Consider the following 11,942-nt stretch of genomic DNA (forward strand, 5'->3'; position numbering starts at 1 on the left):
GGAACTCACTCTGTAGACTAGGCTGGCCTCGAACTCACAGAGATCCGCCTGCCTCTCTGGAGTGCTGGGATTAAAGGCATGTGCCACCATGCACAGCTGGGCTTTGTTGGTTTGGTTAGGTTTTTTGTTGGTTTGTTGGTTGGTTTGTTTGTTTGTTTGTTTTCTTTCTTTCTTTCTTTCTTTTTTTTTTTTTTTTTTGGTTTTTTCGAGACAGGGTTTCTCTGTGTAGCTTTGTGCCTTTCCTGGAACTCACTTGGTAGCCCAGGCTGGCCTCGAACTCACAGAGATCCGCCTGCCTCTGCCTCCCAATTGCTGGGATTAAAGGCGTGCGCCACCACCGCCCGGCCGGCCATGTTGTTTTTTAATTGGGAGTACAGAGCAGGGTCTTGTAGCCCAAACTGATCTAGAACTCCCCATTCTTCCACCTCAGAACTCCTGACAGGTTTGCATCAGCTAAATATTAATCTAATCACCTTTTAACAATAAAACTATTATTGCATGGGTAAACTTTGACCGAATGCCCAGCACGTCTCCACATTTGGTGTCTTGTGGTTCGATCATTCGTTTGTTTGTTTGTTTGATTTGGCTTTGACACGGGATCTCTCTGTGTAGTCCTAGCTGTCCCAGAGTTCGCTATATGTGTAGACCAGGCCGTCCTCGAATCCACAGGGATCCCCCTGCTTCTGCCTCCGGAGTGCTAAGATGATCAAAGGAGTGTGCCACCATGCCGGGGTATGTCTGCACACTCGTAATGCACCCCAGCGCCCCAGTTGCTTGCAGGGCTGAAGCAGAAGGTTCCTGAATTACAGGCCATCCTGAAAAGCATAGGGAGTCAGACAGACAGACAGACAGACGGGAGGCAAGGAGGCAGAGAAAGAGACAGAGACAGATTGTAACAGCAGCAATAAATTGATGATGTTTATAATTTTTCTTGTTGGAATTAATCCTGGAAGCATTCCTCCTTAGAGAGGCATTGCATAATTTACCTTTCACGTTGGCAGTTAGCACTCTGCCACGACTAACGTGGGTCCGCATTCCCTGACCACAAAAGGACAAGGATGGACTTGCACATTCACCACTCACAGCCCGCAACAGTCGCAAAGCTCCCTAGAAGGCCGCTTAAGGGGCCTTAAAATGCTTCGCTGCCGTGATCCCCCCAGAGAGAGCTACGGGAACCGTGGTGGGGCGGTGGGATGACCAGGGGGCTGGGAGAGAAGAAGAAGAAAGCGTTCTCTTCCAGCGAGAGGAAACTGGGAATCCAGTGAGAACCGGCCAGCAGTGCCAGGAAGTAAGGTGAGGGAAGGAAAAGAATTTCAATGAGTTCGGAGAGCTTCGGCTGCCCCGGTAACACGGACAGCATGAGGACACCAGCCCTCGCAGGGCCCGACAGCCAGAGCATGCGAAAACCAACTCTCCAGCTAAACAAATAGGAAAAGCGCTTCCAACTCGGGGGGGAAAGAAAATCAGCCCCGTTAAAAGAACAGCTCACCCACCAGCCAGCCCTCCACTCCCCTCCCTTGGATATTCACCACCGATGCCCCCAACGCCTCCAAGAGAGGGCGGCTCCCCGTGTCACATGACGCCGCGATCACGTGACCCTCGCCCCGCGGGAGCCAAGGCGCGATCCGGCTCCCGCAGCCCGAGGGAGGGAGGGAGGGGGGAGCCCCGCTGTGCCCACGCACACCCCAGCCAGGCTCGACCATGCTGTCCCGCCTGCTCAAGGAACACCAGGCCAAGCAGAACGAACGCAAGGAGCTGCAGGGTGAGCGCAGAGTCCCCGTCCCCGTCCCCCACCCCCGGCCGCCCCGGCCTCGCGGCTGCCGGAAGCCTGCACCCCGGGTAACCTCCCAGATCGAGGGGCGGGCGCCGGCCCGCGGCCCACCCGAGCGCTGGGCAGGGCGTTCGGGGCGGCACTTGTGCGAACTCCGTCCCCCTGCCCACCCGCTCCGGTCCCCCTGGCACCGCCGACCCGGTCCCTTCGGCGACGCCCCGAATCCCGGCCGAGGCCGGGCCTGAGCCCCGCCCCCGGGCCTTGACGCGCGATGCCGATTGGCCCAGGCGGCCTCTCAGCCCGGAAGTGGGCGGGAGCTGGGCGCCGCGCCCGCGGCTGGGTTCCCGCGGGTCTGCAGCCACGGCTAAGGCTCTCCCAGGGCCCAGACTGGGAACCCTGGGGTTGCCGATCCACCGATCCAAGTCGGGGAGAAGGGGTGTCTGGGGAGCGTCCCGGGCGTGCCTGAGGGAGTCCCTTCCCCGCCCAGGGGGCCAGCTTCCTCACCTCCAGAATAAAGGGGTTTGGTTTGTTCTATGTATGGGAGGTCCTTGTTCAGAGGTCTGACGTCAGTGGGCAGTTTGCAGACGAGGAGTAAAGTGCATGGGGAGCCCATTAGCAGCCCCACCTCTCCAACCCGAAGTCTACTCCAACCCCTCTCCCCTTCCCCAGAGAAGAGGCGGCAAGAGGCCATCACCGCAGCGACCTGCCTGACCGAAGCTTTGGTGGACCACCTCAATGTGGGGTACGAACCTCCTCCCTCAACTCGTTCCCTCCATCCACCCTGGTTAGACAGGGTCTGGGCCATCGTCCTGAGGGATCCGGGTGCCCCAGTCACCCCCCTGATCTCCCCCCCACCCCACCCCACCCCGCCTAATGTAACTTCGTGGAGACTTGAGTCAGCTGTGACCCCTAAGCAGCTGCAGCGGTTGAGAAAGCAGCCAGAATTCCCCCTCCCCACACTAACGTCCCTGGCACCACTTGATGCCATCTGGCCAGCTCGATTCACCCTGTTCAGTCCAGCTGTCACTTGGGTGGGAGGGAAGGCCAGCCTCTCTCGCCACATAGCCCCTTCCCTTCCTCACCTCCTACTCTCTGGCAAGCCTGGGAAACAGCTGGCAGGAAGAAGGTAGCACAGCTGGTACAAGTGAGGAAGAGCTGATGTCAAGAGCTGTGACAGCCAGGCTGTCCTCTCCCTTCCTTCCGGGTCCCCAGGGGCCCTACCAGCCACCTCAACCCTCAACGAGAAGGCCAGGGATAGCCAAACACTCGAGAGAAGATTTCCTGGACCTGTGTGACTCATAAGAGTGCAGAGATGGTGACTTGATAGTCCGTCTACGGGAAGCAAGGAGTGACATATGACATACTATGCCTTCCACTCGGGGCACGGGGCACGTAGCAGAGCTGGGTTGTCGATCCAGAAACTGAGTCATCCAAGGGAGTCATGCAGGCGGGGGAGGGGTCATCTCCATTACTCATCTGAGGGGAGATGGGGGGGGGGAATGGCTGTGGTTGGGGCCTGTGGTCTCCTTTGTCTCCACACTGGCACCTCCTTTGCTACCATTTGTGAGGCCGGCTGGCTTCTCTCTTTTCTACTTGCTTGCTGTATGCCACCCCGCTTTCAGGCTTAGAGGGCAGCTAAGCCAAATCCAGATTAGAAAGGGTTTTGTGCTGCTACCCACAGCTCCTGGTCTCCAGAAAATGAAACAAAGGCTTAGTGTGTCTCAGCCCTTGTCAGGTGCCTTGCCCACTTTCTTGGATCCCCCCCCCCCCCCGCAACACCCTTTGCCTCCTCTGCCCCCACACATTCCAGTGGGTGGTGGCACCGGATGTGGAGTCTCCTTACTGACCTAGAGCTCTGGGATAGGGAAGGAAAAGGTCATCTGCTAGTGAGAGAGGGGACAGTGGTCACACAAAAGGCCAAGCAAAAACCATTGGTGGGAGATGAAGCACCAGCCCTGCTATGATGGTAGCCACAGCCAGCGGTCTGCCTGAGCAGGAAAGAAGTATTGCCTGGAGCAAGGACAGGAGTGTGTGTGTGTGTGTGTGTGTGTGTGTGTGTGTGTGTGTGTGTGTGAGAGAGAGAGAGTGTGTGTGTGTGTGTGTGTGTGAGAGTGTGTGTATGTGTGTGTGTGTGTGTGTGTCTCAGAGAAAGAGTGTGTGAGAGAGTGTGTGTGTGAGTGTGTGAGAGAGAGAGAGAGAGACTGTGTGTGTGTGTGAGAGAGAGAGAGTGTGTGTGTGTGTCTCAGAGAGAAAGAGTGTGTGAGAGAGAGTGTGTGTGTGTGTGAGAGTGTGTGTGTTTATGTGTGTGTATGAGAGACAGTGTGTGTGAGAGAGAGAGAGTGTGTGTGTGTGTATTTATGTGTGTGTATGAGAAAGAGACTGTGTGTGTATGTGTGGGTGTGAGAGAGTATGTGTGTGTGTATGAGAAAGAGACAGTGTGTGAGAGAGAGAGTGTGTGTGTGTGTGTGAGTGTGTGTGTGTTCACTCATCTTTACGGATGAGTGAGAGTTGGATGTGGTAGCAGATGCCCACATGCCTGTAATCCCAGCACTTGGACAGTAGAGGCAGAAGGATTAGTTCAAGGCCAGCGTCATCCCCATAGCAAGTCGAGGTCATCCTGGGCTACATAAGACCCTGTCTCAAAAGGGGGAGGAAGAGACAAGAAAATCTCTTGGGATAGGCTTATTTGACCCGGGGTTCCTAAGGAGAGGGGTTTACTCTCCCAACCCACCCGGGATTCAGGGAGGGGCCTGATTCCCTTCCCAACGTCTTGCAGAGATCACTGGGCTTCAAATCACTGCCAGATGTGTCCCTGCTGCTGACTTTTCCCACGCCCCCTTTCCCTCCCAGCTTCTTCCTCAGGGATATCCCCAGGTTAACCCTCCCTACCCCATCTCAGCTACAGAGACTCCTTGAGAGGATAAGAAATGGTATGTTTCTAGTCAGCTCCCAAATTGGCTTTCTTGGGAACCCTAGGGTTGGAGGAAGGAGCCTGCTTCATTTGGGTCACATCCGGAAAAGGCCAGGACCCCAAGGCTTCCCCAGTCCTACCTCCTGACTGATCCCCCACCCTTGTAATAGGCCCTGAAGACCTCTCTTCCCCCCCCCCCCCGCCCCCATGTACTGGATGAGCTGACATCCTCCCTCCTCCAATCCTTAGTGTGGCCCAGGCCTACATGAACCAGAGGAAGCTGGACCATGAGGTGAAGACCCTACAGGTCCAGGCTGCCCAGTTTGCCAAGCAGACGGGCCAGTGGATTGGAATGGTGGAGAACTTCAACCAGGCACTTAAGGTGGGCCACACCCCCACATCGTTGCCTTTTTCTGAGCCCCCGTTGGCTGTCTTCAGTCTCATAACCGCCGCAGACCTAAGGTTGATGACGAAGGGGGGATGGCCCCAGAGACGCCTTCTGGTGTCAGGAAAGCTAGAAAGAAAAAAGGCAGGATCTCGAGATGTGGCTCAGTGACATGTTTAGGGCCCTGGGTTCAATCCCTAGCTCCGCAGAAAACCCTCAGTAGGGTCCACAGACCCGTTGTTCCAGCTGCTCTGGAGGCTGAAGGAGGGGGAGGACAGCTGGAGCCCAGGGGTTGAAGCCAGCCTGAGCAATGTTGCCGTGGTTCATCTCAAAGAAAGGCAGACAGACAGACAGACAGACAAGCAGTTGGTGTATCTGAGTAAGTGACCCCAGCCTACGAGGCGTAATCTACCCACCCTGATTCCTGGCCTCCAATCTCTTCTCCCCCTCGCCAGGAAATCGGGGACGTGGAGAACTGGGCTCGGAGCATCGAGCTGGACATGCGCACCATTGCCACTGCCCTGGAGTACGTCTACAAAGGGCAGCTCCAGTCCGCCCCGTCCTAGCCCCTCTCCACCCGCCCCGACGGGAGGGAGACTGGTGGGGCCATCAATAAAACACAAGCTTCCGTTCTACGTGGTGTGTCGGACGGAGTCACGAGCTCCCGGGTGGTGGTGGGGGTTCCGAGGTGATCTCCCCGTGGGACTAGAGACTTGGTGGAGGGTGGCGACATTCCTTTTCCTGCATCTACTCTTCCTTGAACCTGGTGCAGGTGCCTTTCAGCTGCGCAGAAAGTGTGCCTCGTGCCTGCCCAGAGGAGGCCTCTGCTCAAAACCTTCTACTTCCAGACTTCAGTTTCCTGCAGAGGAGAATTGAGTCGGGGAGCAGGCCTAGTCCTCAGCTCTGGCTCTCTGCCTCACCACACGCTCATGTGCTCTCCCGGCTGCCACTAAGCAGTGTCATGAGTCTGGGCCAGGTGGGAGATTAATTCCTGGGGGGCACTTGAGGGCTGAGAAGGAAGAAAAATGGCAGGTCCAGGGCCACCCACAGAGAGGGGCAGCTGCCATCCTTGGTAGTTCCCACCTCCTAGGAGACAGTGGCAAGAATGGTCAGGAGCCCAGGCTGAGAAAGACCGCCTGAGGGGGGGGGGGGGGCTGGGCAGAACTGCCCTCTGCCAAAACCTAGCTCAGCCAGGCAGGCTTCAGCCTCTTAGCTGCTCCTCCTCCTCACCGCTGCCCTCACCCCACAAACATACAGACACTTAACAGTCCTGCTCCACAGCAAGAGTCCACCCCTCCAGACTTTGGCCTTAGCTGTAGCTAGTGTGGGAGCCTGGGAAGTCCGAGAGCAAAGTCTCTTAAGCAGACGAAAAAGCTACAGCTTCACACATTGTGTGCCTGCCAGCTTTCCCCAGAGGTACGTAAGGGGTGGGGGTGGGGGGGGTGCTATAAAAAGACCAGCTAGGGATGGCATGTATTGATCGTCCAAGATTCAAGCTTTGGGCATTGTCCTCACGTCATCCCTTTGATCTTCCACAACACCGGGATGGGCCTGGTAGGTAGTGTAGTTCAATTTGCTAAATGAGAAAATGGGTCCCAAGACAGAGTAAATGCGCCCAGCCTCACACAGTAACTTTGAGGCCACCGGGACTGAAATGCAGGGCTCTTGGTTCCAAAAGCAAGGCAAGGAATGCATTCAGAGGGTTTTGATGTTCCTGGATCAGTAGAAAGTACAATGGTAATCCAGGTCCCTCTGCTCCCACACATAACACGTTTGCACACAGGACCAGCTCGGGTTTATTTCATTAGCTGCAAAGACAGTGTTTGCCCACATCTGTTTTGCACAATAAGCCATAGCTTGCCAATCATCTGCGAAGCAGATAGTTTCTTGATTTGTCTGCTCAGACCAGACATTTCCCGCTAAGTAGATGTTAGGGGCCAGGGCTAAAGGGGCAGAGGAAATGACAAGCTTTCCTGCCCAGTCTGGGCTGCCATCTGCAGGGCATCGCACCTAACCATGTGGCTGCCCCTGCTTCTCGGTGCCTTGCTGTGGGCAGTGCTGTGGTTGCTCAGAGACCGGCAGAGACTGCCTGCCAGCCACGCTTTCATATTCATCACTGGCTGTGACTCAGGCTTTGGGCGCCTCCTGGCACTGCAACTTGACCAGAAAGGCTTCCAAGTCCTGGCCGGCTGCCTGACCCCCTCTGGGGCAGAAGACCTACAGCAGATGGCCTCCCCCCGCCTCCACACAACAGTGCTGGATATCACTGACCCCCAGAATGTCCAGCAGGTTGCCAAGTGGGTGAAGACGCACGTTGGAGAAACTGGTGAGTACAATGGAGTCGCTGAGGCTGTGGGGGAGCATGGGGTTCAAATCCTCCCAGGAAGGAGACATCGGAGAATGCCTCACCGCCAGAAAACCCCCACCCTGTGTCTGTCATCTCCCCACAGGGCTCTTTGGCCTGGTGAATAATGCTGGTGTGGCTGGTGTCATCGGACCTACGCCGTGGCTGACACGGGACGATTTCCAGCACGTGCTGAACGTGAACACACTGGGTCCCATTGGGGTCACTCTTGCCCTGCTGCCCCTGCTACAACAGGCCCGGGGCCGGGTGGTCAACATCACCAGCGTCCTGGGTCGTCTCGCAGCCAATGGCGGGGGCTACTGTGTCTCCAAGTTTGGCCTGGAGGCCTTCTCTGACAGCCTGAGGTGAGGATGCACAGCCACAGGCCCAGCCTGGAGAACTTAGGAGAAATGGAAGGGGAGACAGGGTTACATATAGCTGAGACCCCAAGCTTTATCACCTACAAGCTGTGTCCTTAAATAGCTTACACTGTGCGTGTGTGTGCGTGCGTGCGTAATTGAGACAAGTCTCACTGCGTCATCCTGACTGACCTGGAACTCACAGAACCAGCCTGCCTCTACCTCCCCAGAGCTGGGCTTAAAGGTGTGCACCGCCACACCAGGCAGGTTACTTATTTTTTGAGTCAGGGTTGCACTCTGTAGTCCAGGCTGGCCCCAAATTCTTGGCAATCCTCCTATCTCAGCCTCTTGAGCACTGGATTACAGGTGTGAGCCACCACACACCCAACTAGGTTATTTCTCTCTGTTTGGTTTTTTCCTTCCAAGTCTGTTAAATCCGAGTGAGACCTCATGGGGGTTCAGAGCAAAGAGAGGTGTGTTGGGGAAAGCCTTATGTCATTCATTTTTAAGTGGCATTTACACACACACACACACACACACACACACACACACACACGCACACACGCGCGCGCGCGCACACATATGTACTTATTGTGTGTATGCATGCACACATGAACAGGTACCATGGCGTGCAGGTCGAGTGCACGTATGGGAGTCTGTCCTTTTGCTGAGGTGATGAGGGTGATGGCAAGAGGCCTTACCTGAGGAGTCGTCTCACCAGCCCCTCATATCACTGTTAATAGTAGAAGAACTCATACTTTCTCACTTCATTCTCCTGACCATTCTACATGAATAGCTCTGGCTACTTAGTAGGAGCGTTGAGACATGCCCCTAGGCCAGGTCTGCCCTCATTTTTGAGACAGGGTCTTACTGTATAGACCAGAAGCCCCCCCCCCTTTTTTTTAAATTTTTATGTGTATTGGTGTTTGGCCTGCATGTATGTCTATGCGAGAGTATCAGATCCACTGCAACTGTCATGTGGGTGTTGGGAATTGAACCCTGATCCTCTGGAAGAACAGCTAATGCTCTTAACCGCTGAGTCAGCTCTTTCTTTCTTTCTTTTTTTAAGACAAGGCATCACTCTGTAGCCCAGACTGGCCTCAAACTCACTATCCAAGTGCTGGGATCACAGACACATGACTCCACGTAGGCCTTACCATAACAGTTTAAACAATATTGTTCAAAGTCGGTGAGACTACGAAGGCGCTCAGAGGACCATGGGAGCAGCAGAGTCTCAGTTTGGGACAGAAGCCCAAGTTGTTCAGGTAGAGCCCAACTAACTAGTAAGGAAGGCTGCCCTCGCCGGGCGGTGGTGGCGCACGCCTTTAATCCCAGCACTCGGGAGGCAGAGCCAGGCGGATCTCTGTGAGTTCGAGGCCAGCCTGGGCTACCAAGTGAGCTCCAGGAAAGGCGCAAAACTACGCAGAGAAACCCTGTCTCGAAAAACCAAAAAAAAAAAAAAAAAAAAAAAAAAAAGGAAGGCTGCCCTCATCACCACACCCGACAGACAGCTCCACTGTCTCGTGCCCCCTGTTCTCCCAGTCAGCATGGTGGAACACAGGGACCCTGGGATCTCTAAGGCCAGAGCAGGGCAGTGGGATGGACCCCTGCTCCAACCATCCAGTCACCTACCAGCTGATACCAATCCAGACCCCTCACACCCGACTCAAGACTCAAGCTTATGTTTCGGAAGCTACAGAATGAGGCTCTGGATCGAGAACTGGCAGCCTGAAGCTATCACCCAGACGGGCTCAGCTGCCTTCGGGCTAATAATGGTTTTTACACATTTATATAGCCACATTGTAAATGGTTATATAAGTACATTGATTTTGCCAGGTATTGTGGCGCACACCTTTAATCTCAGCACTCAGGGCAGAGACAGGAGTATCTCTGTGAGCTCAAGGCCATCCTGGTCTACATAGTGAGTTCTGGTCCAGCCAGGGCTACATGGTAAGACCCTGTAGCAAAATAAATAAACACACTAATTTTGTCTGGCCTGTAGTACCTCAAAATTTACTATTAAGAAAAAGTAAGGGGGCCGGGCGGTGGTGGCATACGCCTTTAATCCCAGCACTCGGGAGGCAGAGGCAGGCAGATCTCTGAGTTCGAGGCCAGCCTGGGCTACAGAACGAGATCCAGGAAAGGCACAAAGCTACACAGAGAAACCCTGTCTCAAAGAAAAAAAAAAAGACATCCTGAGTTCAGGGGACATACATGGTAGGCGAGAAGCACGTTGAACTCTGACATCCAGACATGGACAGTGGGACGCACGCACGCACGCACGCATGCACGCACACATGACATCCAGACATGGACAGTGCCACACACATACACACACAAGTAAGTACATTTTTTTTTTAAGTAAAAGAAAAGTTCAAGATTAGCCTCGGGTACGTAGTGAGACCCTGTCTCATAAAATTTTAAAAATGAGAAATATCCAGACTATCATGACGGCTCACACCTGTAATCCAAACACATGGAAGGTAGAGACAGAAGTTACCAGGAGTTCAAGGCTAGCCTGGGCTACATGAGACCTTGTCTCAGAAAACAAAAACAAGCCGGGCGGTGGTGGCGCACGCCTTTAATCCCAGCACTCGGGAGGCAGAGGCAGGCGGATCTCTGTGAGTTCGAGGCCAGCCTGGGCTACCAAGTGAGTTCCAGGAAAGGCGCAAAGCTACACAGAGAAACCCTGTCTCGAAAAACCAAAAAAAAAAAAAAAAAAAAAAAAAAAAAAAAAAAAAAAAAAAAAAAAGAAAACAAAAACAAGGGGCCAGAGAGATGACTCAGAGGATAACAGTGATTCCTGCTCTTGCAGGGGACCCAGGGTTGGTTCCCTGACCTACAAGATGGTTCATCACAGCCTGTAACTCCAGTTGCAAGGGATCTGACACCTTCTGACCAGTGAAGGCTCCTGCACACACACGGTGCACGTGAACTCATGCAATACACATATAAATAATGCTATTTTTTAAAAAGAAAATACAAGGAAAACAGAGTGAAGATACCTCCCCTGGGCTGGTGACGGTGTGGCTCCGTCGCTTACCTACCACGCACAGCCCAACCAGCAGTAATAGCCTTTCCTGTCAGGACACATGTCCCCACGCTGCTGACACCTTTCCATCTTAGATCCCTCACGCTGGAAACTAGGGTATAAACCCAGAAACCCTTCCGCCCACCCTCCAGGCGGGACATGGCTCCATTTGGAGTACGAGTCTCCACTGTGGAGCCTGGCTTCTTCCGAACCCCTGTGACCAACCTGGAGAGTCTGGAGAACACCCTGAAGGCTTGCTGGGCCCAGCTACCACCGGCTACACAGGCCCGCTATGGGGAAGCCTTCCTCACTTCTTGTGAGTAGCTGGGCACATACTGAGTGCATGACAGGAAAGGTGGGGGGGGGGGGCGCCAGAAAGGTCAGGCCTCGTAGAGAGGAAGGGGGCAGGCAGGGGGAGGTGGTGCCACTCCCCAGACTGGGCAGGTGATCTGTAAGACGGCCTAAGATGGGATGGAGGGAGGCAGGGAGCATGGGCACGCTAACGTCAAGCATCTTCCAAGATCTCCAGGTGCAGCGCCGCATCATGAACCTGATCTGTGACCCAGACCTGACTAAGGTGACCAGCTGCCTGGAGCATGCCCTGACAGCTCGTCACCCCCGAACCCGCTACAGCCCAGGCTGGGACGCCAAGCTGCTCTGGCTGCCTGCCTCCTACCTTCCGGCCAGCCTGGTGGACGCTGTGCTCACCTGGGTCCTTCCCCGGCCTGCCCAGGCAATTGACTGACGCCAGCTCTCCACTCTGTCTGTCTCCACTCTGGTGCTGCCCCGTTCCTGGCACGGAGTCGGCTCTCAATAAATACGTATTGCTTTAAAAGGCAAAGTAGGTGGGCAGAAATGAAGGTACCTGTGGGAGCCTGGCAAGATTTAGTATCTAAAAAATCCCTAAACTGCCCAGGACCGGGACTCTCTGGCCTCTTTGGTGCCTGCAAAACTTGTGTTGTCCACTGGGGGGCGTAAGGACCTGCCCTGCACTTGGAGATGCTCTTTGGAGCTGCACTCGGAGAGATGGCCACCAGAGGGCACTTCTGTCCGATCTTTCTACGTGGGGTAGTGAGTGTTTGCACCTGGCAGGGCGTTATCTAATGTTTCTGGGGACAGAAGGTGGTGAGGATGGTCAGGG

At 54.7% G+C, this 11,942-nt stretch overlaps 3 protein-coding genes and 1 long non-coding RNA gene across 11 annotated transcripts in view; 3 read left to right on the plus strand and 1 right to left on the minus strand.

Annotated features, from left to right (window-relative positions):
* The window catches only part of Itga7 (integrin subunit alpha 7), a 34,760-nt gene extending 31,665 nt beyond the window's left edge, over positions 1 to 3,095 (minus strand). For all 4 annotated transcript variants that reach the window (XM_076554039.1, XM_076554037.1, XM_076554041.1 and 1 more), the window contains exon 1: positions 2,854 to 3,095. In XM_076554039.1, the coding sequence (XP_076410154.1) occupies positions 2,854 to 3,071 (218 nt within the window). In that variant the 5' untranslated portion in view covers positions 3,072 to 3,095. The remainder of the gene's footprint in view (positions 1 to 2,853) is intronic.
* On the plus strand, positions 1,585 to 5,702 carry Bloc1s1 (biogenesis of lysosomal organelles complex 1 subunit 1). 2 transcript variants are annotated; one of them, XM_006987307.4, is made up of 4 exons: positions 1,585 to 1,762; positions 2,441 to 2,513; positions 4,932 to 5,064; positions 5,523 to 5,702. In XM_006987307.4, the coding sequence occupies exons 1-4, from the start codon at positions 1,702 to 1,704 to the stop codon at positions 5,631 to 5,633; spliced, it is 378 nt and encodes a 125-aa protein (XP_006987369.1). In that variant the 5' UTR covers positions 1,585 to 1,701; the 3' UTR covers positions 5,634 to 5,702. The 2 variants fall into 2 exon arrangements, with proteins under 2 accessions (XP_006987369.1, XP_076410168.1); XM_076554053.1 differs by lacking the exon at positions 1,585 to 1,762 and adding an exon at positions 2,129 to 2,362.
* A 33-nt stretch (positions 5,703 to 5,735) lies between these two features.
* Rdh5 (retinol dehydrogenase 5) lies at positions 5,736 to 11,642 on the plus strand. 4 transcript variants are annotated; one of them, XM_076554048.1, is made up of 6 exons: positions 5,738 to 6,043; positions 6,325 to 6,483; positions 7,049 to 7,393; positions 7,518 to 7,776; positions 10,954 to 11,117; positions 11,323 to 11,642. In XM_076554048.1, the coding sequence occupies exons 3-6, from the start codon at positions 7,084 to 7,086 to the stop codon at positions 11,544 to 11,546; spliced, it is 957 nt and encodes a 318-aa protein (XP_076410163.1). In that variant the 5' UTR covers positions 5,738 to 6,043; positions 6,325 to 6,483; positions 7,049 to 7,083; the 3' UTR covers positions 11,547 to 11,642. The 4 variants fall into 4 exon arrangements, with proteins under 4 accessions (XP_042119447.1, XP_076410163.1, XP_006987428.1 ...); XM_042263513.2 differs by lacking the exon at positions 6,325 to 6,483 and having other exon boundaries at positions 5,736 to 6,043; XM_006987366.4 differs by having other exon boundaries at positions 5,832 to 6,483.
* LOC143269179 (uncharacterized) lies at positions 7,787 to 10,536 on the plus strand. Its single transcript, XR_013045575.1, has 2 exons — positions 7,787 to 9,062; positions 9,252 to 10,536. It is a non-coding gene; the product is annotated as an uncharacterized LOC143269179 (long non-coding RNA).
* Positions 11,643 to 11,942: the final 300 nt, after the last annotated feature.

Source organism: Peromyscus maniculatus, chromosome 18 (assembly GCF_049852395.1).
Source record: "Peromyscus maniculatus bairdii isolate BWxNUB_F1_BW_parent chromosome 18, HU_Pman_BW_mat_3.1, whole genome shotgun sequence".
In the NCBI taxonomy this organism is placed as follows: Eukaryota; Metazoa; Chordata; class Mammalia; order Rodentia; family Cricetidae; genus Peromyscus; species Peromyscus maniculatus.

Bases quoted from the DNA above. Each gene is read 5' to 3' on its own strand.
- Bloc1s1 (XM_006987307.4), top strand. From the start codon at position 1,702: ATGCTGTCCCGCCTGCTCAAGGAACACCAGGCCAAGCAGAACGAACGC. The intron at 1,763-2,440 runs GTGAGCGCAGAG...CCCCTTCCCCAG, and splicing joins CGAACGCAAGGAGCTGCAGG to AGAAGAGGCGGCAAGAGGCC. The intron at 5,065-5,522 runs GTGGGCCACACC...CCCCCTCGCCAG, and splicing joins ACTTCAACCAGGCACTTAAG to GAAATCGGGGACGTGGAGAA.
- Rdh5 (XM_042263513.2), top strand. From the start codon at position 7,084: ATGTGGCTGCCCCTGCTTCTCGGTGCCTTGCTGTGGGCAGTGCTGTGG. The intron at 7,394-7,517 runs GTGAGTACAATG...ATCTCCCCACAG, and splicing joins GACGCACGTTGGAGAAACTG to GGCTCTTTGGCCTGGTGAAT. The intron at 11,118-11,322 runs GTGAGTAGCTGG...GCATCTTCCAAG, and splicing joins GGAAGCCTTCCTCACTTCTT to ATCTCCAGGTGCAGCGCCGC.